The 24,112-nt window shown below is 42.6% G+C and overlaps 1 protein-coding gene across 1 annotated transcript in view; it reads right to left on the reverse strand.

The window, feature by feature from the left end:
* The window catches only part of DOCK3 (dedicator of cytokinesis 3), a 412,216-nt gene extending 402,062 nt beyond the window's left edge, over nucleotides 1-10,154 (reverse strand). The window contains exon 1 of the mRNA XM_060161726.1: nucleotides 10,117-10,154. Within this exon, the coding sequence (XP_060017709.1) occupies nucleotides 10,117-10,153 (37 nt within the window). The 5' untranslated portion in view covers nucleotide 10,154. The remainder of the gene's footprint in view (nucleotides 1-10,116) is intronic.
* Between the last annotated feature and the right edge of the window lie 13,958 nt (nucleotides 10,155-24,112).

Genomic DNA, 24,112 nt, shown 5'->3' on the forward strand with positions numbered 1-24,112 from the left:
TAATTTCTAATGACCAACTGCTCAGAAGTAGGAGATTAGGTAAATTATAGTACCTAATATAGTACCTAATGGAACAGCAGTCATTAAAACAATGACATTCCAGACATAAGAAAATGTTCATAGTATAGCAGATTTAAAATAAAAGACTGTTGGGACTTCCCTGGTGGTCCAGTGGTTAATACTCCATGCTTCCACTGCAAGGAGCGTGGTTTTGATCCCTGGTCAGGGAACTAAGATCCCACATGCTGCATGGTCAATAAATAAATTACTTGAGTTTTAAAAATAAAATAAAATACTGAATGACAATATAAACAGTACAGTCCTAAATTTATTTTAAATGCCTGCATCAGAAAAAAAGACTGGAAAGATATGCCAGTGTGTTGAGATGGGTTATGTCTGGGTAACAAAAATAAGATATCACCCTTATTTTCTTTTTTGTGTATTTTTCTATAGTTACTTACATGTCTATAATGAATATATATCTTATGTAATCAGAGGGGAAATGTTACACAGAAAAAGCTCAGATGTATTCAACATATTGAATTCACCACAGGGAAGAATGGAACATGTTATCTTTTACTATAAACAAAGTCCAACAAAAAAATATTTTCTTGGTGCTTTTAAAGGTTTAACCTTGAGTTCTATGGAAAAGTCACTCATCCAAAACACGGCATCCCCAAAGGTGTCAAACGAAAGAGGTATTGTTGGGGTAAATTCAAGCGGCATCCCAATTACCTGCTGCAAATTTCCTGAATCACTGTTGTGATAACTGTGAAACTCTAGGTGAGATTCATACTGGAATCCTAAGGCTCCCACCCAAAATCAGTCATCTCAACTCAGCCACAGGCAGTAAACCTTCCTAACAGACTGAAGAAAGAGAAACGCTGAGGAAAAAAAAGTGTATTCATTATGTCACAGATTTCTAACAACTAAATATTATTAGACTTACAGACTGCTTTTTAAAATACTATCGGGGGACTTCCCAGGTGGTCCAGTGGTTAAGACTTCGCGATCCCAACGCAGGGGGCCCAGGTTCAATCCCTGGTCAGGGAAGTAAGATCCCACATGCTGCAACTAAATCCACGTGCTGCAACGAGAGAAGCCCGTGAGCCGCAACGAAGGCCCAGTGCAGCCAAAATAAATAAATAAATAAATTTTAAAAAATAAAATACTATCAGGATTAACAAAGCAAAATAAAACTTTCATTAGGTTGGACTCCTAATTAAGCATTTATTGATCCCTCACTATGTGCTAAGTCCTGGGGTTACAAACACAAAGACAAAATTCCTTGTCCTGGAGAAGCTCAATCCCCTGAGGCAAAGACATGCAATTAAGCATGACCTAAAGGGATAAGTGCCATACTAGAGGTTGGTACCAACTGCTGTAGGAGCAAGAAGCAATGCTTATTATTGGGCAGAGCTGGAAGGCATCAAAGAGAAGATGACATTTCAGCTTTTTAAGGTGGCATTCCCCAGGCAGAGAAAGGTAGTCATTGCATTCCTGTCATATTATAACAACCAAGCAAAGCGACAAAGGTAGGAGGGTTTTAGGCTTGTCTGGAAAAGGGTGAGTTGTCCAGCATATCTAAAGTGTAGGGAATGTGGAAAGAACATCAGAAACAAAACTCAAGAAAAGTTTCGTGCCACCCGTCCTCCTATACATGAAGATGAAAATGGATTTCAGATCTTTTTAATGCTAATATTCCTTTATCACTCCCCACACTTAAAAGTAAGGCCACACAGACTTTAGCAGCAACCTTCCTCCTTGGCCATAGACCGCAGTCTGGCCAGGAACACATCCTAACCCCAAACACTATCAGGTTCACAAAGGTGGCACAGCTGGCACTGTCATGAAGCATTCAGTAAGTCATCCTGATAATTTGCATTCAAAACACAACATAACAAAATCTACTCCTTTATAAACTGGACACTTCCCTCAAACTATTCTGTTCAACATTTTTACCAGCCACTTGGAAAAGGACAGAAGACAGGTTTATCAACTGTGTAGGTGAAACTTCAAGGAAAAGATGATATGTGGGAAGACAAACTCAAGCTACAAAAAAGACTTGAAAGGGCTTCCCTGGTGCTGCAGTGGTTGAGAGTCTGCCTGCCGATGCAGGGGACACAGGTTCGTGCCCCGGTCCGGGAAGATCCCACATGCCACGGAGCGGCTGGGCACATGAGCCATGGCCGCTGAGCCTGCGCGTCCGGAGCCTGTGCTCCGCAACGGGAGAGGCCACAACAGTGAGAGGCCCACGTACCACAAAAAAAAAAAAAAAAAAAAAAACTTGACAAGTTGTACTAATGAGCCAAATACTGAGAGCCCAACCCCATTTAAGACCAACAGTGGCAAGCCAAATATGCTCCCCCTCAATGAAATGTAATGAAAATAAATGTAAAATCTTTTTAAAATGAAACTAAAATTTTACATTTATGTTTATTATCAATAGCGCACATTCAGGACGGAGATCTAGCTTTACTTCAGTTAATATGCAGTAAAATCTAGAGTTTAGCTGTTATAAAACCAGTATGAGTAATTAGTGTGAAATGGCAGCTCAAAAGCCTCCGAATATCAGGCTTTATACCACATTAACAAAAAACGTCCAACTCAATGCTAAAATACATGTATAAAACCTTCTATATGCCTGGTACTGAGTTATGTCTGTCAAGAACACAAAGATACAGCTGACCCTTGAACAACACAGGTTTGAACTGTGCAGGTCCATTTATACACAATTCTTTTCAATAAATGTATACAGTACCTGTGTTTTCATGTTACAGATCTTTAAATTAATTAAGTGTGGGGAAAAGTTTGCATTTAATTAGAGATCACAATATGTGGAACCAAAAGAACTAGGGTTTGAGTTCTGATTCCATCCAAACTGTTTCAGCTTCCTGCCCTTGGGTGAGTCATTTTATCATCTCTTTTGTTTTTGAGGCAGAAATAGCGGAACACAGATTTTTGACTGTGTGAGGGGTTGGCGCTCCAACCCCTGCATTGTTCAAGGGTCAACTGTAAATATGGCACAATCCCTACTTTTTAGGAGTTTATAGCCTAAATCAGAGTTAACCATGGGTCAAAAAATCAATTGCGCTGCCACCAATATTTTTTGATGAAATAGAAATGAATAGAAACATCAGAGTACACTCTACAAAATACTATACCATGAAACTTTTAACTTTTTCATGTGTGTGTATAGTAGAAACATACACACGTAAGAGATAATAATTTTTTTTTTTTTTTTTTTTTGCGGTACGCGGGCCTCTCACTGCCGTGACCTCTCCCGTTGCGGAGCACAGGCTCCGGATGCGCAGGCTCAGCGGCCATGGCTCACAGGCCCAGCCGCTCCACGGCATGTGGGATCTTCCTGGACCAGGGCACGAACCCGTGTCCCCTGCATCGGCAGGCGGACTCTCAACCACTGCGCCACCTGGGAAGCCCGAGATAATAATTTTAATTGTATTTCTTATTGTAGATCGTAGTCAAAAGTTGGAAGGACATTAACCTAATGGAAGAGGATAGAATAAATATACCACTGTAAGATATAAAGTATCATAGAATAAAATCTATCTGGCTGGAAAAAGAAAGGGGTATGCTCAAGGTAGAAAAAGATTTACAAAGATAGTAATACATGATAGAAGCCTTAACAGATAGGAAAGAATCTGAGAGATGAAGATGGGGTAGGGGGAGGCACCCCACATAGAAAGAATATGAACAGAGACATGATGCAGCAAATAACAAGAAGTGTTTAATAGATGGCAAACAGTCCTGGCACACAGCAGCACTGGTATAATTAAGTCCAGACAGAAGGACTTGGGGAAAGTTCAGTTTGGCTAAAGTGTAAAATACAAGCAAGTCAACAGATGAAGGTGAAAAAGCAAATTTGAGCCATAACATGCAAGTGCTGGGCATACAGTAAACACTTAATGAATGTTAGCTATTCCACTGGTCTTACTTAGCTCTGGAGCCTTAAACCATATTATCTCTAAGATCCCTTACAATACTAAAATTTTATGAATTACTGAAGGGCTATGATGGAAGTTATTTACATGTAAACACAGAACACAAACTTATAAGAAATTACAAGGAGTCTATTCAACAAGGAAGAATGTTCTCATCACAGCTGTCTAACAATAAAATGGGCTGTCTCAAAACGTGGTGAGGGCACTGTCACTACATGTATTTGAAGAAAGGTCAAAGTATGATACTAAGTCTGTAATATAAAGTTCTGCATTTGGGCTTCCCTGGTGGCGCAGTGGTTAAGAGTCCGCCTGCTGATGCAGGAGACACAGGTTCATGCCCCGGTCCGGGAAGATCCCACATGCCGCAGAGCGGCTAGGTCCGTGAGCCATGGCTACTGGGCCTGCGCGTCCGGAGCCTGTGCTCTACAACGGGAGAGGCCACAACAGTGAGAGGCCCGTGAACCGGAAAAAAAAAAAAAAAAAAAAAGTTCTGCATTTATCATACATTAATTCTTCCATCAATTTTTGTTCTCATTCATCAATCAACAAGAGCTCATGAATGAGTTCTAAAGAGAGAGGGAGAAACAGATGGAAGCAAGAGGTTGAGATTTTATTCCATTGTAGATAAGTAGAAAAACAGGAAGTTTCTGAATGACATTTCCCAACATAGTAATTATCCTTACTAGAGTATCCTAATGTGTGATATAGCAAGTCAACTGCAGTTACTTGGGCCACAGCTAAAATAATTTGGCAACGTACTTATAAAAAAAATTTTAAAGTTCCCAGAACCTTTATGTGGAAAAAAAATCTTTCTTTTCTATACAAAATCTATCAAGAGAGGGTATACAAGAGTCTTTAGAGCAAAACATAATAAACAGGTTTGTTCATTATGGTAAAAGTACAACATTGGAATAAAGCCCTAATATAGCATATCCAATAATGCTTACACATTGGGAATAAATTCAGATCATTCTTATCTTCAAGAATAAAGACATAAGAATTCAAAAAAAAATCATAATACAAACTATTAAAAATTGAAATTCAGCACCAATGTAAAAGTATGGTATGAATATAAAGCACTTCCAACCTCAATGACCATTCTTTTGAGACATCATGCTTCAGAATGTGTCTAAAAATGATAGAAAATGGTGTCATGTTTACAATTAAGCTTTATGTTTCTAAAGCATATTCTCTCATAACACTGCATGATAAAATTAACCATAACATTTGAATAGTCTATAGAATATTGTTGCATATTGACTTCCCTGTTAAAATATTGATCATTTCCTGCTGATTATTTCCTGCTTACTTTACAGAATGGCAGATCAAAACAAAGCCATCTTGGTTTAAGAAGGCACTCAATAAATGTTTGCTGATATCAACTTCTTTCTTCCCTACTAACAATGTCTTTAGAAGAGGGCAATAGTACCCAACATACTCCTCAAGGCTGTTAAAAACCTGCTTTATGAATTGTCATGCCTTGAATCTGTACTCATCAGCAATGCAAATCATATATTCAGAAGCAGAACGATAAATACTATGTAGTCTTATAAAAATGCTTAATATAGAAATAAAATTCCTTAAATATCCAATTTAAATTTGAAGTCTGTTAAAAAGGCCTTATTTTTTGAGCCAGAGACATACACTGCCGACAAATTCTTTTCAGAGGCAACATGGTGTAATGAAAGCAGCTGTGGATTAGAATAGAATCCCAAAGTCCTAGGTTGAAATCTCAAATCAGCACTTAGTTGGCTTAAGTATCTTAGATCAGTCACTTAATTTCTTTCAGTTAAAGTTTCTTTGTCATCGGTTTAAAAAAAAAAAAAAAAGGAGCTTTACGGTGTAAAGCTCAAGCAGAATCATGATGTGGAAGTTCCCTGTAAACACTAAACCCCTGATCATAAAACATCAAGCACATCCTCACTTTTCAGGGCAAAATAAAGTCCTGGGTTTATGACATCTTCTCTACCCCTAGTGGATGCCTTTACCTCTGAGAGATAAAGATACAGGGCCTTTTCCAAGGCTTCAAAGGCTGGGATTTCCTTACAGAGCAAGTAACTAAAGAGCCCACTGCCCTCGCACTATTTCACTGAGTTGTAGCCCATTTACCTACAGATTTAGTGAAATTTTGTGAACACTGGTTCTTTCAGATGTGGTTTCATGGACCTATTCCCTTCCCACCTTCACATGCCTCTGCACCACAGGATCATTAGAAGTTAAATTTCTTTTAAGGATTCAGGGCTTTTTTTAAGTGTTGTTTGGGGTTTTTTTCCTATCTGGGGAAAATCAAGCATAAGGAAATCAGGTAAAAGTAAGGCAGAAAATATGCATTGTTTTTAAATCAGAAAAAAATAAATATGACATTACAAAACTAAAATAGAAGGTAATCTGGTTGGTAATGAAGAAATTTTTTCATGGTCTGCTAAGTGGGGATTAAAAAAGAATAAGCAATAAATGCTCTGAATTATTACAAAATTTACCTCAGGACAGCAGAATAAACAAGATGACATTATGAAGCAGCTTTCACTGCTAAGATGCCAAACTAACACACATGTACTCAAATCTCTGCTGCTATTCTACTCAAGGAATTTAATTTACAAACTCTTGTTTCATTTGTTGGTGGTGTTTACTGCTGCTGCTGTTAGAGGATGGGAAAAGTATTTTCTTGGTCTTCAGTTTCTGTATTTGGTAGTTTGGGTGCAGTCAATATGGGAAAAGACAGATGTTTCACAAAAATGGTTGGATTTTTCTCACCTAATTCACTCTAGAATAGGAAGCTTCTTGAAAAGGTAAAATAAAGAATGGTAAGATGAAGGACTTTCCAAGAATTTATGGCAACAGAAAGAAAAGCAGAGACTCTCTAAGAGGAAGAGACATAAGGAGTCAGAACACAGGCTAAAAGGGTTCAGTAAAGAACAGCTCCTTGTGATACTAGAGAAGGACAGTAAGAGAGTCAAGTATATGGCAAAATATTGCCCATTGCCAAGAAGAAAATTAAGGGAAACTCTGAGATCAAATTTCATCATCTGTGTAACGAAGATAACATTAAGACTGCTCTGGGGATCTACATGGTATACCATAAGTGAGAATCCCCAGCACACTGACTGGTCCATCATTGATCTTCAAAAAAGGGTAGTTTCCTCCCCTTCCTCTAAACTCAATCACAGAATATTACAATGGAAAGGGAAGCTCAGATATTGCCTAGTCCTAAGCAAATAAATCAAATAATTTGAAAGTGTTATAACCTGTACAGAATTTTTATATCATAAATTTTAAAGGCATTAAGATATTACTACATGATCTCAAAAACCTTACCAATGTCAAATACAGATGAACAGTTGCACTGGGAAAAACTCCTTTGCACTGCTGCAACAGGGGACTCCTTCCCTCACCAACATCCAAGCAATTTATACAAATTGGTGAGGAAAAGATATGTTTTCCCTCCTTGCTGTAAGGATTATGGGTTAGCAAGCAGAGATAGAAATCTGTGCTCCATGCTGCTCATAAAAATCAAAGTTGAAATCTAAAACATTTTCTCATAGGAATAATGATAATGTTTAGATTTTCTCTTTTTTATTTATTTATTTTATCTTTGGCTGTGTTGGGTCTTCGTTGCTGCGTGTGGGCTTTTCTCTAGTTGCAGCGAGTGGGGGCTATTCTTCATTGCAGTGCACAGGCTTCTCATTGCAGTGGCTTCTCTTGTTGCGGAACACAGGCTCTAGGCGTGCAGGCTTCAGTAGTTGTGGTACACGGGCTCAGCAGTTGTGGCTCACGGGCTCTAGAGCGCAGGCTCAGTAGTTGTGGCGCACGGGCTTAGTTGCTCTGTGGCATGTGGGATCTTCCCAGACCAGGGCTCGAACCCGTGTCCCCTGCATTGGCAGGCGGATTCTTAACCACTGCACCACCAGAGAAGTCCAATGTTTCGATTTTCAAGCTAACAATTAAACAATGCAGCTAACATACCAGTTTTAACTGACTATTTTTCTCATTGTAAGTACAATATTTAGGCTCTTTATAGACTGAACTGGCTTTTATGAAAAGGCCTAGGAGTGTAACCCTGAAATGCTTATGGAAAAAACATATTCTGAGTGTGAACAATCTACACAAGAACTTTTAGACCATAGCTGAGGAAGGGATAGTAGAAGAAAGCTGTGAGAGAAGATGATAGAGACTTTCTTTGTTTGGCAGAAAGGGCAAATAAATTACACTAAATCACAGCTGCTCATGTCTTCAGAATAACTGTCTCTCTCATTTAACAAGCATTTTAAGTCCTACCCTGTGCCCAATGCTGTACCCCTCCACAGGAAAAAATTTTTGTAAAGCTAAACTCACAGTCCAAGGAATGCAAAATTTTCCTTCCATCTTCCTGAGTAAATCACACACCAAATCCTAGTGCTTTGAGATTCACATATGCCTATCTTGATTACCCTGCATTGCCTCCATTTCAGAACCAACACACCTGAGGAAATGCCTAGTGTTGTTATTACTCTAAGTACTGCACTAAGGGGAAAAGAAGAAATTAACATTTATTAAGCATTTGGTATGCTCTCATTTGATTTTCACAACCCTGTAGGTAAATATTATCCCCAATTTACACATTAAGAAAATGATGTTAAATAACTTGCCCACAACACCAGTAAAGAGAAGCCAGGACTCAGAAATCTGCCAATTCCACTACTCAGAGGTTCCGACCCAGCAGGAAAGAAATTATGACTTAGGTGCCACTGGACAGTTGACCACTTTCACATCAGTTATTTGTTATTCTAGTTAAGCAGGTCTGAGAGCAAGTTACAGAAAAGATAAACCATCAACTCTTCACATCACAAAATGTATTTAGTATTTAGGGAATGCTCTAAGAGAAAGGCTAAAATGTTCCCAGAGGTGAATCCTAGCTCTTCACATCATTTCCCAATCCCATTTCAACAGAGACTCTAGCACTAGGGCTCTTTTTATCACTTCCATCCTAGCCTATATCATTATGCCCTTAGAGCGTAGCTAATTAAAAACTTCAGAAAGTTACCTTTCAAAACAAGATTTTCTACCAGCACAGATCTCTCTGCAGGTCCTTAAATTTAAATACATTCAGTTTCCACATAATTTGCCTGATGGTATTCCTAAACGTTTGTTACCACTGACAGTTTAAAAGTTATTTTGTAGTGAACTGTGAACTAAACCTTGATTGAGCTGCAGTAAACATGGGAAACAAAAGTCTATGTTTAGACAGATTTCCCCATCTAAAATTTTCCATTAAAACTTAGGCAGAAAAAAAAACTGTACACTCATTTTTCTATCTGTTTTTAACTGAATGACAGGTGACTTACAATAATGCAGTGTGGCTGAACTCCTCTCTCATGTAATCGCCACAAAGCACTAACACTATAAAAGTAAAACTAATATTCAATCCCTTAAATTATTGAATACGCCTTTTAAAGAAGTTGAGTATTATAAAAATTATTTAGCTTCTGGAGTTTAACACTTGTAACAGATAAAAAGAGGATTCTAAGAGGAATAATGGTCTCATCTAAAAACAGGTTCGTTTGTTTCTTAACAAACTGTAATATACACTAAACATTGGGACATGTGCAAAAACACTTCCTATTTTAAGTAATAATTATTTATAATATTGAAGGCAAAACAAACTAAAACGGATCAAACATTTCCAGTCAAATGTCTGCAAAATTCTGAACTGGGAAAATGATGTCAACGTATTTTATCCCTTTTTTTTCTAAGGCTCCACTCCAAAAATAGTCATCGGGCCCATCAACTCAGGTGCAGAAACTCACTAAAATTGAGGTTTGAGAAAGGAGAAAACAGGTTCCCAGAATCTGGCTTCTTGGGTGAAACTGCCGTATGCCCCACACCAAAAACCTCGGGGAGCCGCTGGGGCCCTGCCCACCCCTCCCTCCGGCCGCACCTGACGAGGCCGCGCTGCCAGCGCCCCCTGCCGCCCTCCCCGCGCCCAGGGACCCGATCCCACCCCCGCGCCTCGCGCCCGCGCCGCCCCCACCCCGCGCACACCCCGCGTCGAGGCCGCGCAGCCTGCGGGCAGCGCCGGGAGGCGCGCGGGCGCGAATTGAGGCGGGGCCGGCACGAGGCCGAGAGCAAGGGCGCGTCCCCCGAACGCCCGCCGCGGCCAGGCCGGAGCCTCACCTACCTACGCCGTATTTCTCTTCCTCCGTGGGGGTCCACATGGCCGGGCCGGGCGCGACCCCGCGGGCGCGGCGGCGGCCGGGCGACAGCGCGGCGGGGACGGCCGCGGGCCCGGCTGTGGCGCACCGCTAGGCGAGGCGGGGGCGGTCAGGCGGCGCAGGGCAGTGGGCGGCGCATCCCTCACAGGCCGTCCGGGATGCGACCGCCGCCACGCCCGGACCGCCAGGTTCCGCGGGCGCCCCAGCAAACCCGATCAGCGCGGGCAAGGGTTTGCCACCTGTCAGTCCCTGGCGTTCTCACGCCACCGCTCGTTCCTCACAGCTCCGCTGCTCGGCTCCCGGCGCCGCCGCGATTCGGCTCGCCTCAGCGGGCTCGCAGGACGCCCGCGCATGCGCCACTTCCCGGCGCGGGGGCTCGCACTGCCCGGGCTCGCGCCGCCCGAGCCCGCGCGCGAGCCCACGTGTCGCCGCCGCCGCGCGGCAGCGGAGGGAAATCAGCGAGAGGCGGTTGAATGGCCCCGCCGGGGTCAGGACTGGCTCTTAGGCCCAAGGCCCCGGGCGGCAGCAAGTGCTGGAGGAGGCGGGGCTGGGCAGGTGGGAGGCCCTCGGACCCCCTGGGCTTCGGCGTCCAGTGCCTCCTGCCAGGCACGCCGAGATCCCCGCGAGATCCGCCGGTCGGAGAGGGGAGAGCAGGGAAAGGAGGGAAGGATACCGTTTTAAGACCCATCCAGGTGTCATCCACGGCGCTGTCACGACCCCATCCCTGGAAAGGCCCCAGGAGCCACCCTCCGCAGCGCCCGGGCCCGCAGGGTGGGGTCGCCGCAGGAGAACCAAGTGGGGCATACTCGTGCCCCTCGCTCTTAGGTCTCTGGGACTCTTCCTAGGCCGAAGCCGCTAGCGCCTCCTTGCTTCTTGTTTCGCTGAGTTGGCCTGCGTAGTAAATGTTTGGGGCCAGAACAATCACTGCAGGCTTCCTCGTAAGGAAGAAGTTGCTCATTGGGTTGGGGGAAGGGGGAGTAGGGAGCGGGAGAGAGATGTACCTGCCCTGGGCACCGCCTCTGCTGCTCCTAGGTCTCTGCCTTACAGGCCATCCTGAGTTTCCGGTTCGGTCCCGAAACTTTTCTCCTTCCTCTCCTCCTTAAGAATCCATTCACTCTTAGGCCTGCAAATATCACCTTATGACCCTAGGTCAACCGCTCAAAGACCAGGAAAGTCCTGGCAACTGCAGGACTTCTCCTTTCCACCTACATCTGGATTGCATGGTGTTCCTAGCCCTAATCCCAGCATATCCGTACAATTCTGTCACCAGCACTACCAAATCAAAATCCTGGTGTCATCCCTCACTATCAGTCTTGGACACCCCAACTCTATAAAGCCCAGCTCAAGGTCTCACCTCCAGAAAACCTTCCCTGATCCTGCAGCTGGCAGACTGGATCCTTCTTTTGCCTGGGATTCAAGCTGCGTGCCTTTGTGCCTTACTTTTCCTATAAGACTGTCAGCTCCAAAAGGCAAAATCCAGGCTAAAGTCACCTTTCTGGTCCATCAGGACTCAGCCCAGCACCTGACACACACTGTTGAATAGGAAGCAAGACTGATACAAGAATATCTTGGTAATCAACAGATATTGTTGATTCTTCATTCACAATATTCTTTATGATTGGTAACTCCTCCCAGGCCTAATTGTGTTCACCTGGATTATTGCCACAGACTCCTGACCTATAGACTCCTCCTCCCACCAGTGAAGGCTGCCCAATCCTGACCCTGGAAAATGTTCCGTAAATGACTGAGTTTCTCAATAGCTAGATATATATATTTTTTGATCCAAGGACATAATAAAAGACAAATCCTTATTTATGTAGCTGACTATTCCAGGAAGATAGACCCCTGCCCAATGGCCACCATGGAATGTTTACCGCGGAATGAAGCCACATTCCCACAAAGTTTTATCCAAGGAGCTATCCAGCAAGAGACGCCAAGTTATACAGACCTTCTAAACAACCTTTTTTTTTTTAAAGGAAATTGATTTTTTTAACATCTTTATTGGAGTATAACTGCTTAACAATGGTGTGTGAGTTTCTGCTTTATAACAAAGTGAATCAGTTATACATATACATATGTTCCCATACCGCTTCCCTCTTGCGTCTCCCTCCCTTCCACCCCCCCCATCCCACCCCTCTAGGTGGTCACAAAGCACAGAGCTGATCTCCCTGTGCTATGTGGCTGCTTCCCACTACCTATCTATTTTACGTTTGGTAGTGTATAATGTCCATGTCACTCTCTCACTTTGTCACAGCTTACACTTCCTCCTCCCCATATCCTCAAGTCCATTCGCTAGGAGGCCTGTGTCTTTATTCCCGTTTTGCCCCTAGGTTCTTCATGATCATTTTTTTCCCCTTAGATTCTATATATATATGTGTGTGTGTGTTAGCATAGGGTATTTGTTTTTCTCTTTCTGACTTCACTCTGTATGACAGACTCTAGGTCCATCCACCTCACTACACATAACTCAATTTCGTTTCTTTTTATGGCTGAGTAATATTCCATTGTATATATGTGCCACATCTTCTTTATCCATTCATCTGTAGATGGACACTTACATTGTTTCCATGTCCTGACTATTGTAAATAGAGCTGCAATGAACATTGTAGTACATGACTCTTTTTGAATTATGGTTTTCTCAGGGTATATGCCCAGTAGTGGGATTGCTGGGTCGTATGGTAGTTCTATTTGTAGTTTTTAGGGAACCTCCGTACTGTTCTCCGTAGTAGCTGTATCAATTTACATTCCCACCAACAGTGCAAGAGTGTTCCCTTTTCTCCACACCCTCCCCAGCATTTATTGTCTGTAGATTTTTTGATAATGGCCATTCTGACTGGTGTGAGATGATATCTCAATGTAGTTTTTATTTGTATTTCTCTAATAATTAGTGATGTTGAGCAGCTTTTCATGTGCTTTTTGTCCATCTGTATGTCTTCTTTGGAGAAATGTCTATTTAGGTCTTCTGCCCATTTTTGGATTGGGTTGTTGTTTTTTTTGATATTGAGCTGCATGAGATGCTTGTATATTTTGGAGATTAATCCTTTGTCAGTTGCTTCATTTGCAAATATTTTCTCCCATTCTGAGGGTTGTCTTTTGGTCTTGTTTATGGTTTCCATTGCTGTGCAAAAGCTTTGAAGTTTCATTAGGTCCCATTTGTTTATTTTTGTTTTTATTTCCATTTCTCTAGGAGGTGGGTCAAAAAAGATCTGGCTGTGATTTATGTCATAGAGTGTTCTGCCTATGTTTTCCTCTAAGAGTTTGATAGTGTCTGGCCTTACATTTAGGTCTTTAATCCATTTTATTTTTGTGTATGGTGTTAGGGAGTGTTCTAATTTCATACTTTTACATGTACCTGTCCAGATTTCCCAGCACCACTTATTGAAGAGGCTGTCTTTTCTCCACTGTATATTCTTGCCTCCTTTATGAAAGATAAGATGACCATATGTGCGTGGGTTTACCTCTGGGCTTTCTATCCTGTTCCATTGATCTATATTTCTGTTTTTGTGCCAGTACCATACTGTCTTGATTACTGTAGCTTTGTGGTATAGTCTGAAGTCAGGAAGTCTGATTCCTCTAGCTCCGTTTTCCTTTCTCAAGATTGCTTTGGCTATTTGGGGTCTTTTGTGTTTACATACAAATTGTGAACTTTTTTGTTCTAGTTCTGTGCAAAATGCCAGTGGTAGTTTGATAGGGATTGCATTGAATCTGTAGATTGCTTTGGGTAGTAGAATCATTTTAACAATGTTGATTCTTCCAATCCAAGAACATGGTATATCTCTCCATCTGTTTGTATCATCTTTAATTTCTTTCATCAGTGTCTTATAATTTTCTCCATACAGGTCTTTTGTCTCCTTAGGTAGGTTTATTCCTAGATATTTTATTCTTTTTGTTGAAATGGTAAATGGGAGTGTTTTCTTAATTTCACTTTCAGATTTTTCATCATTAGTGTATAAGAATGCTAGAGATTTCTATGCATTAATTTTGTATCCTGCTACTTTACCAAATTCATTGATTAGCTCTAGTAGTTTTCTGGTGGCACCTTTAGGAGTCTCTATGTATAGTATCATGTCATCTGCAAACAGTGACAGTTTTACTTCTTCTTTTCCGATTTGGATTCCTTTTATTTCTTTTTCTTCTCTGATTGCTGTGGCTAAAAATTCCAAAACTATGTTGAATAATAGTGGTGAGAGTGGGCAACCTTGTCTTTTTCCTGATCTTAGTGGAAATGGTTTCAGGTTTTCACCATTGAGGACGATGTTGGCTGTGGGTTTGTCATATATGGCCATATTATGTTGAGGAAAGTTCCCTCTATGCCTACTTTCTGGGGGGGGTTTATCATAAATGGGTGTTGAATTTTGTCGAAAGTTTTCTCTGCCTCTATTGAGATGATCATATAGTTTTCTCCTTCAATTTGTTAGTATGGTGTATTACATTGATTGATTTGCATATATTTAAGAATCCTTGCATTCCTGGGATAAACCCCACTTGATCATGGTGTATGATCCTTTTAATGTGCTGTTGGATTCTGTTTGCTAGTATTTTGTTGAGGATTTTTGCATCTATGTTCACCAGTGGTATTGGCCTGTAGTTTTCTTTCTCTGTGACACCTTTGTCTGTTTTTGGTATCAGGATGATGGTGGCCTCATAGAATGAGTTTGGGAGTTTTCCTCCCTCTGCTATATTTTGGAAGAGTTTGAGAAGGATAGGTGTTAGCTCTTCTCTAAATGTTTGATAGAATTCGCCTGTGAAGCCATCTGGTCCTGGGCTTTTTTTGTTGGATTTTTTTTCTTTTTTTGCGGTACGAGGGCCTCTCACTGTTGTGGCCTCTCCCGACGCAGAGCACAGGCTCCGGATGCACAGGCCCAGCGGCCATGGCTCACGGGCCCAGCTGCTCCATGGCATGTGGGATCCTCCCGGACCGGGGGACAAACCCGTGTCCCCTGCATCGGCAGGCGGACTCTCAACCACTGCGCCATCAGGGAAGCCCTATTGGAAGATTTTTAATCACAGTTTCAATTTCAGTGCTTGTGATTGGTCTCTTCATATTTTCTATTTCTTCCTGGTTCAGTCTCAGAAGGTTGTGCATTTCTAAGAATTTGTCCATTTCTTCCAGGTTGTCCATTTTATTGACATAGAGTTGCTTGTTGTAATCTCTCATGATCCTTTGTATTTCTGCAGTGTCAGTTGTTACTTCTCCTTTTTCATTTCGAATTCTATTAATTGTAGTCTTCTCCCTTTTTTTCTTGATGAGTCTGGCTAATGGTTTATCAATTCTGTTTACCTTCTCAAAGAACCAGCTTTTAGTTTTATTGATCTTTGCTATTGTTTCCTTCATTTCTTTTTCATTTATTTCTGATATTATCTTTATGATTTCTTTACTTCTGCTAACCTTGGGGTTTTTTTTGTTCTTCTTTCTCCACTTGCTTTAGGTGTAAGCTTAGGTTGTTTATTTGAGATTTTTCTTGTTTCCTGAGGTAGGATTGTGTTGCTATAAACTTCCCTCTTAGAACTGCTTTTGCTGCATCCCATAGGTTTTGGGTCGTCGTGTTTTCATTGTCATTCATTTCTAGGTACTTTTTGATTTCCTCTTTGATTTCTTCAGTGATCTCTTGGTTATTAAGTAGTGTATTGTTTAGCCTCCATGTGTTTGTATTTTTTACAGATTTTTTTCCTGTAATTGATATCTAGTCTCATAGCATTGTAGTCGGAAAAGATACAATTTCAATTTTCTTAAATTTACCAAGGCTTGATTTGTGACCCAAGATATGATCTATCCTGGAGAATGTTCCATGAGCACTTGAAAAGAATGTGTATTCTGTTGTTTTTGGGTGGAATGTCCTATAAATATCAATTAAGTCCATCTTGTTTAATGTATCATTTAAAGCTTGTGTTTCCTTATTTATTTTCATTTTGTATGATTTGTCCATTGGTGAAAGTGGGGTGTTAAAGTCCCCTACTATGATTGTTTTACTCTTGATTTCCCCTTTTATGGCTGTTAGCATTTGCCTTATGTATTGAGGTGCTCCTATGTTGGGTACATAAATATTTACAATTGTTGTATCTTCTTCTTGGATCGATCCATTGATCACTATGTAGTGTCCTTCTTTGTCTCTTGTAATAGTATTTATTTTAAAGTCTGTTTTGTCTGATATGAGAATTACTACTCCAGATTTCTTTTGATTTCCATTTGCATGGAATATCTTTTTCCACCCCCTCACTTTCAGTCTGTACGTGTCCCTAGGTCTGAAGTGGGTCTCTTGTAGACAGCATATATATAGGTCTTGTTTTTGTATCCATTCAGCCAGTCTATGTCTTTTGGTGGGAGCATTTAATCCATTTACATTTAAGGTAATTATTGATATGTATGTTCCTATTACCATTTTCTTAATTGTTTTGGGCTTGTTATTGTAGGTCTTTTCCTTCTGTGTTTCCTGTCTAGAGAAGTTCCTTTAGCATGTGTTGTAAAGCTGGTTTGGTGGTGCTGAATTCTCTTAGCTTTTGCTTGTCTGTAAAGGTTTTAATTTCTCCATCAAATCTGAATGAGATCCTTGCTGTGCAGAGTAATCTTGATTGTAGGTTTTTCTCCTTCATCACTTTAAATATGTCCTGCCAGTCCCTTCTGGCTTGCAGAGTTTCTGCTGAAAGATCAGCTGTTAACATTATGGGGATTCCCTTGTGTGTTACTTGTTGTTTTTCCCTTGATGCTTTTAATATTTCTCTTTGTATTTAATTTTTGATAGTTTGATTAAGATGTGTCTTGGCGTGTTCTCCTTGGATTTATCCTGTATGGAACTCTCTGTGCTTCCTGGACTTGATTAACTATTTCCTTTCCCATATTAGGGAAGTTTTCAACTATAATCTCTTCAAATATGTTCTCAGTCCCTTTCTTTTTCTCTTCTTCTTCTGGGATCCCTATAATTCGAATGTTGGTGCATTTAATGCTGTCCCAGAGGTCTCTGAGACTGTCCTCAATTCTTTTCATTCTTTTTTCTTTATTCTGCTCTGCAGTAGTTATTTCCACTATTTTATCTTCCAGGTCACTTATCCGTTCTTCTGTGAACAAGCTTTTAAAAGCTCTTATTTTGTCTTCTAGTTCCACTCCATTGGCTGATATATGTGATGACAATCTCAGAGCCTAAGAACTAGTTTTCCCAAAGTTTACTCTCTTATTCCTTGTGTGAATCCATCTTAGATGATGGCTTCCCCATACAAAGACTATCCCAATCCATGACTGCACACTTCAGCTTAGGGGTGGGCGGGCTTTAATCCCAACTGGCAAAGGGAGAAGAAAGGGTGCCAAGGTGAGAAGGAGAGAACATGATAAGTCCCAGACTCCTGCAGTCTTGCTGTTTGCACTAAATTTAGAAAGTTGTCTTGAGTTGAAGCAAAAGGGCAAAGCACACGTTGCTGGCCTTCAGAAGGACTATGCACCTGCTCTCCTACACCCACAGCATCTGCTCTGAGCCCTTCCTCAGGCTCTCAGTCCACTCGACGAAGAAGGCTCTCAATCTACCCTCACCCCACACAAACACACCCCTCCCAGCATGTGAACTGACTTCCAGCTTGCCTCTGAAAATCAGGACCCTCAGTGCCCTGCCCTCCCTTCCTTTCCACCCACTCTTCCATGTGTTCTCACCACCACCCCTGTGGCACTCAGTATCCCCAGGAACCCCCTGCACCATTGTTGCTCCCTGTCCCCCATTTTTACCCTGTTCTGCTCCACAGGATCTTTCTGTGGTCCCAGGTACACCTGCCCCGTTGGTACTCTCATCCCCTATTCCCTCTCTCTCCCTCCTTTCTCTATCTGACTCCAAAGGAGAATTATCCACTCCAGACCCCTTTATTTCTTTTTTCTTTCTTTTTTTTTCCTTTTATTTGGGCTGCATTAGGTCTCAGTTGCAGCACACGGGATCTTTGTTGAGGCATGTGGGATCTTTCGTGTGGCACGCGGGCTTCTCTAGTTGCAGCGCACTGGCTTCTCTCTAGGTGTGGCGTGTGGGCTCTAGAGCACGCAGGCTCAGTAGTTGTGGCACATGGGCTTAGTTGCCCCAGGCATGCGGGATCTTAGTTCCCTGACCAGGGATTGAACCCACGTCCCCCGCATTAGAAGGTGAATTCTTAACCACTGGACCACCAGGGAAGTCCCCAGACCCCTTCATTTCAACACAATTTATTTGGCTCTCAGTCCCCTAAGGTCTGGTTTCTGACCCTGTCACTTCCAGGAAACTGCTCTCCCAGAGTCCCCAGGGCCATCCTAGCTCCAGACATAAGCATATGCTATTCCCTGATTCTTGCTAGGCCTTTGCATACAGTATCCCTCAGCCCTTGTACTCTCCTCTCTTGAAACTCATGGATCCTCCTCACCATCCAAGGGCTGCTTTCCCCAGAAAATCTTCCCCAACTGCCTCTGACTAAAGGGGATTTTGCTTTCCCATGAGGGCTTTTCCTATAGCACTTACTCATCCCATCCTCCTCCAAGAGATCAAATATGTCCACCTTGCACATCGACAAACATTTGTTTCCTTCTTCAGTAGTAAAGATCGCTCTTCACTTATTTTTACCCCACACGGAGACTAACATAGTGCCTGCCACCTAACAGGAATTCAGCATATACTATTGGGTGAATGATCTGCCTGTATGCTTTCTGAGACCATAATGAAATAGGATGGAAAAGAGAACTGAGAATTTACTTCAGGAAGTCACAAATCTCCAAATTCAGAAACTTGAGTTAATCGGGGTAAATTTCTTTGATATAGGCACATTGGCTTTAATTAAAAGTTCATTGAGACATGTTGCTGAGTAGCTATATAAAAGATAAACATAGTGGAGTAATTTACCTAAGAAATAGAGAAGTCTGCAAACAGTTTGACTTAACATGTCACTATTGCTTTTAGGTTGAACTTATTACCACAGATAATAAATTGCCTTGTAATAAACGAGTGAAGGAATCAAGTTTTCAGCAGGATATTGTTTAAGACTGGTGGCTATCAAAATTAGCCCATAACCAAACAGATTTTGTAGTAACATACAAGAAATGTGGACAGCATCATCTTTTTCTCCTAAGTGGAACTTAAGTTAATCAACCATTTTTTAACATAAGCAAACTCCATAATGATGACTCCCCCATCACCTTTGGCAATTGAGACTGGCCCTCTACAAAGCTCAATGAGCTACGCTTCATATCTTCTCTCCTCGTTTTCTCCTGCCTGGAGAATCAGACAGCAGCATTTAAGGAGTCAGCCAGTCTGATGACTCAGCTCATAAAACAATGTGTGGCCACAAAGATGATGTTTATCCAGGATGGGGGCTCTCATGACTGAGGTCAGCAAGCAGTAGGCAAGTGGTACGTGATGCTCATTCTCCCAAGAGCTTTTGGCCATGGTGCCAGAAGAGCACTCACTTCCCTCTCACATCAGTTGATCTCATCTGGTGCTCTGTCCAAGCAGAATGATGGAAAAACTTCAGAGAAATGCAGTGGGTATTGAGGCAAGTCCAAGTGACATGCAGGTGATAGTAGTGACATTCTGCTTTCTCTTCATCAAGAGGTGCTGCATCTAGAGCTTATGCCCTTCTGTAGCACAGGGACAGGTGGATAGGAGGCTCAGAACACATGTTATCCAGCTCTTTCCTGCTGGGTTCATCTAGGAATGGGTCTGCTCTGGTTAATAAAGCATCTACAGAGCTGGTTTCCTTCATGGCAGAAAGACACCCAAGCTAGCCTCACTTCATGCCACCTCTTATGTTCCCCCAAACCAACACTTTTTAGGAAACCTTCTCTCAGGAGGTAACACTGGAATAAAGGGCTAACAGAATAGGTTAACACAGAGATGGCTGACAAAGTTAGGGTCCTTTCAGGTGAAGAGACCTAAGTGACTAAGATATTATTAGTATTTTCCTTTAAATTGTGTTACATCTGAATATCTTTGCAGTGGGGAGGGGATAGGGAAGAGTGTGAAAAAGAGACAGATTAGGCAATGCAATGTTTCATTATTTTCCCTAAAAGACAAACTTTAACCATCTGTTCCTATTTTACCAACCCATTCAAAATATTATTAAAATGCAGATTCCTTGCAGTTAGCCAGGGTCTTTCAAATGAGAAGTGACCAAAGCTTCCCTGATTTCAACCTCTGGAGACTGACATGGCACTTCCGAATGGGCTGTAGCTATCGAGCCCCACCATAGGAAGCACCTCCGGATATGTCACAGGCTCCTCAGCACCTTCTTCCCGCCCACTCAAGACTGTGAGCTACCTGAAAACAGGCTTTTTTTTTTTTACTTCCTCAGTGCCTTACACACAGGATCTGACACACAGTAGGTAAATATTGCTTGAATGAATGCATTAGTGAATAAGTGTTTTTTCCAGAAATATAAATCTTTGTTCCAATATGGTTTTTGTTTGTTTGTTGTTTGTTTCTGGCAAGGAAAGTAAAAGGAGATAGAATCAAAAACAAGATACCCCCAGGAGGAGGAGCAAGCTGATAGAAGCTTGGCATCACTTAGTTCACCTTTCCCTTTGTGGGGAAATAACTGTGCTCTTGAATTTCTGCACTAAGTCACCAAGGAGGACTTGAAATTTAAAACCTTGGGGAGTAATTAGCAACAAAACGTTCTAATGTCAAGAAGTGAATGTTATGGGACCGTATTTGTAATATTAATTGGACTTCTGTGTAGCCAAAGGGTGAAATTATTGCTCCAATACAAATAGGCCCAAAAGAGAAAAACAGCCCACAATAGTACAGATATTGCAAATCAGGACAGAGGTAATTTCTCTACATTTAAAAAGCAACCAACTGCAATGCCTTTACCATTTTGCTTGAGTTAAGCACAAAACAAAGCCTGTTTGTTTGGTGTAGCACCACCTACCCCATCTCTGAACTGCTGTGGGGCTGGGGCTAGAAAGGGAACTCAGACTTTGTTCCCACCAGCTCCTCATACGTTTCACCTTGAAGTATGGGAAATTTTAATCATTCATCCACCAAATATTTATTGAGCACCTATTATGGAACAGGTCCAGAGCAGAAGATGTTCAGTCTTTCCCATCACAGAGTTTAACCGTCTAGTTGGGGGGAAGAAACACTGAACCAATTATCGCACAAGCGAATCTCTAATTAGAGACATAAGTACTAGGACAGAAGAGTACACTTACAAAGGGAGCATCCACCAAGGAAACTGACCTGGCTTGATAAGTCAGGGAAGACTTCCTGGAGGAAATGATGTTTAAACTGGAACCTGACAATTCAGACGAATCAGCCAAGTAAAGTAGGAGAGAATGTGCCCTAGGCAGAGGGAGCAGCATTTGGGGAGGTAGGTCAGGTGAGGAAGGAGTTCGATGTCTCTGAAGAATGGAAAGGCCAGTGTGACCAGGATGTGATGAGTGAGCAAGCAAGTAAGTGGAGAGTGGGGAGAGATGTGGCTAGAGTGAGAGGCAGGGCCAGGCCTTGGGACCCTGCTGGGTCCCATGACATTGGGGTACCAACCATTGCCAGGCCTTGGGTCAGGAGCAGAGATGAAAGATGTAAGATCCCTCAAGGAGATCCTGGGCTTATTGGGGGGAAAACCCAGGCAAAGGCCCACCACCTTGAGTGCTGGGCTCAGAGGCACCACTGTGTATTCCCAATCCTCTGAGTACCCGACAGAGGATGTGAAGAAACATTCCCCACCCAGGACCACTCCAGGCTTCCCTCTCCTCTTTGAGCCAATCCTTCCTTAATTCTCAAGGTGGCACACCTAAGCAGAGGCTCAGCTCTCATCTCCCAGGCTCAAAGGGGAAGAGTAACTTACCTCCTACAGAGCCACTCCCCAGAGTCTAGGAGGGGCCCCACAGCTTCAACTGCAACCTCAACAGTTTGCTTGTCCCCCACAGCCCTGCGCATGCTGAGGGTCTAGGGAAAGAATATCACCAAACATTCCAAGAAGAACTGGCCCTGAATCTGATCAGGGACCACTTCTAATCTCTTTCTTGAGGAACATTTAGAAGAGGACGCAAAAACAAAAACAAAAACCCTCTAAAGAACTCTCTCCTGAGAGCACACCTTGAATGAGTACTCAGAACGTGCAAGATCCTGACCCAGGAAGCAGCAGCACCAATACTCACCGTGTTGCCACTGAAGATGAACAACTCTAAGAGATGGAGACTATTTTGTTCTCCAATTAGCACTGAAGGTGATGGATAAGAATTTATCATATGCAGTCATGAATTATGGAACGATCATGGAATTGACTCGGACCCGGAAACCTGCCATGCCAAGAGCCATGGCAATTTTTCCCTGTCACCAGGTGGCCCCTGACAAAACCACAACCCACACTGAGCCTGGCCCAACCCCAGCCCTAACCTGTCACTCGAGGCTGCTGCCAGCCCTTGAGCTTTTTCAAGTTGTAAGTGACCAAGAAACAGCAAATAGAGTTTAAAGGCTCTGGGTTCACATCTGGCTCCAGACATTTCCCAGCTAGGTGACCCCAGTTTCCTCCTCTGTCAAGTGGGAATAATAACAGCTTCTATATCAGGGACACTTATGAGGATAATCCGTGGGAAACTTTCAACACAGAGCCTACCAGAGGGTAATTGTTCACTCAACACTGGAACCTTGCTCCTACCCCATCAGCTCAGATAGCTTCCCGGAAATGCTGGGTCTCCTTGCATTTGCGGAACCTACTTCTTCTCCAAGCCAGCCTGTAAGAGCTGATTCCATCCAGCTGGGCTGGCCTCCTGCATCCGCCTCTCACCAGCCAGCACTTGGCTCAGTCCCAGCCCCTTCTCTCTATTTAACACCAAAAGGTATTGATTTCCCTGAGCTATTTCCATAATGCAACACACTTGAGAACCGCATATCCCGTCAGTTCTCCTCCATGACCATCATACCCCCTGCTCATAGCCAGTTTCCCTAGAGCCTCAGCTGCCAAGGCTGAGGTATGTTTGATTTTGCACTGGTTTAAAGGTCAAACATGAATCCCTCCCCATTATTGTACTGTGTCTTGTCACACAGACTCTCTCTGTTTCATGCATTAGTCACAGTTTTGCTATCAAATTAAATATTCCTCGGTGGTTATTTTTAGAGAAGTTTTTTTCTAACTCTACATGGTGCAGTGATGTGTGTGCACCCACATTTCTGGAATCCAAGCATCACCAGGTGGGCTCCAAATTGTGTGAGGGCTCAAATTCTTCTAGAAAGCAGTAGCCAATGGAGCCATGGTTTGTAACCTGACTATGTCCATAATTAAACCCCCAGACCTTGGACAATCCGATCACTCATCAATCAGTCCAGTAAACGTCCAAAGGAGACTCTTAGCACAATTGTGAGTTAAGCAAATCATGTCTGAGCCATCCCAACTACTTGTTTGGCTCTCTACTCATTCCACCAAGAGTAATTGCACTTCCATGCCCTGCACCTCCATGGAAGCCTGCCCTCAGGAAAGGGCCTGTTACTCTCTTGACCGAGGCCTGAGTGAATGACAGTGGTTACATCCCTGCCGACTCCCATAGGGTCTCCATCGACTCAGGCCAGCTTTGATAGAGAAATGAGGTCCTCAGAATGAATTTCAAACTTTGCTGGGGTGTGTGTAAAGGGAGGAGGAGGGGTTTGCTAAAAGCAAGTCCTCTTCACCCACTTGAAGGCGCCGCAAGGATAAGAAGTTATGCATACCTTAGCATAGAGGAGCTCATGCAGTTGAAGCAACAAAATCCACTGAAAGTGTCTAGAAAATAATTCAAGACAAGATTTAGCACTTCTCCCTGGGAATGGACTGTGGGGGAGGGGTGGATTTCTCACTTCCTTCCATGTGTGGGTCCCCACTGGTTGTGATACCCCAGTCCTCACTCACCCAGGGCAAGTGAGACTGGGGAACAGGGAAGAGGTCAGCCTAGTTCTGGGCTCAGTTCACAGGCCCATTTGTCCTCACACCAAGCTGCTTCCTCCCCCCAGCTTTCATCAGTGAAGAAGGTGATACTTTGGCCTCCATCTGGGT

Source organism: Lagenorhynchus albirostris, chromosome 10 (assembly GCF_949774975.1).
Source record: "Lagenorhynchus albirostris chromosome 10, mLagAlb1.1, whole genome shotgun sequence".
NCBI classification, from domain to species: domain Eukaryota; kingdom Metazoa; phylum Chordata; class Mammalia; order Artiodactyla; family Delphinidae; genus Lagenorhynchus; species Lagenorhynchus albirostris.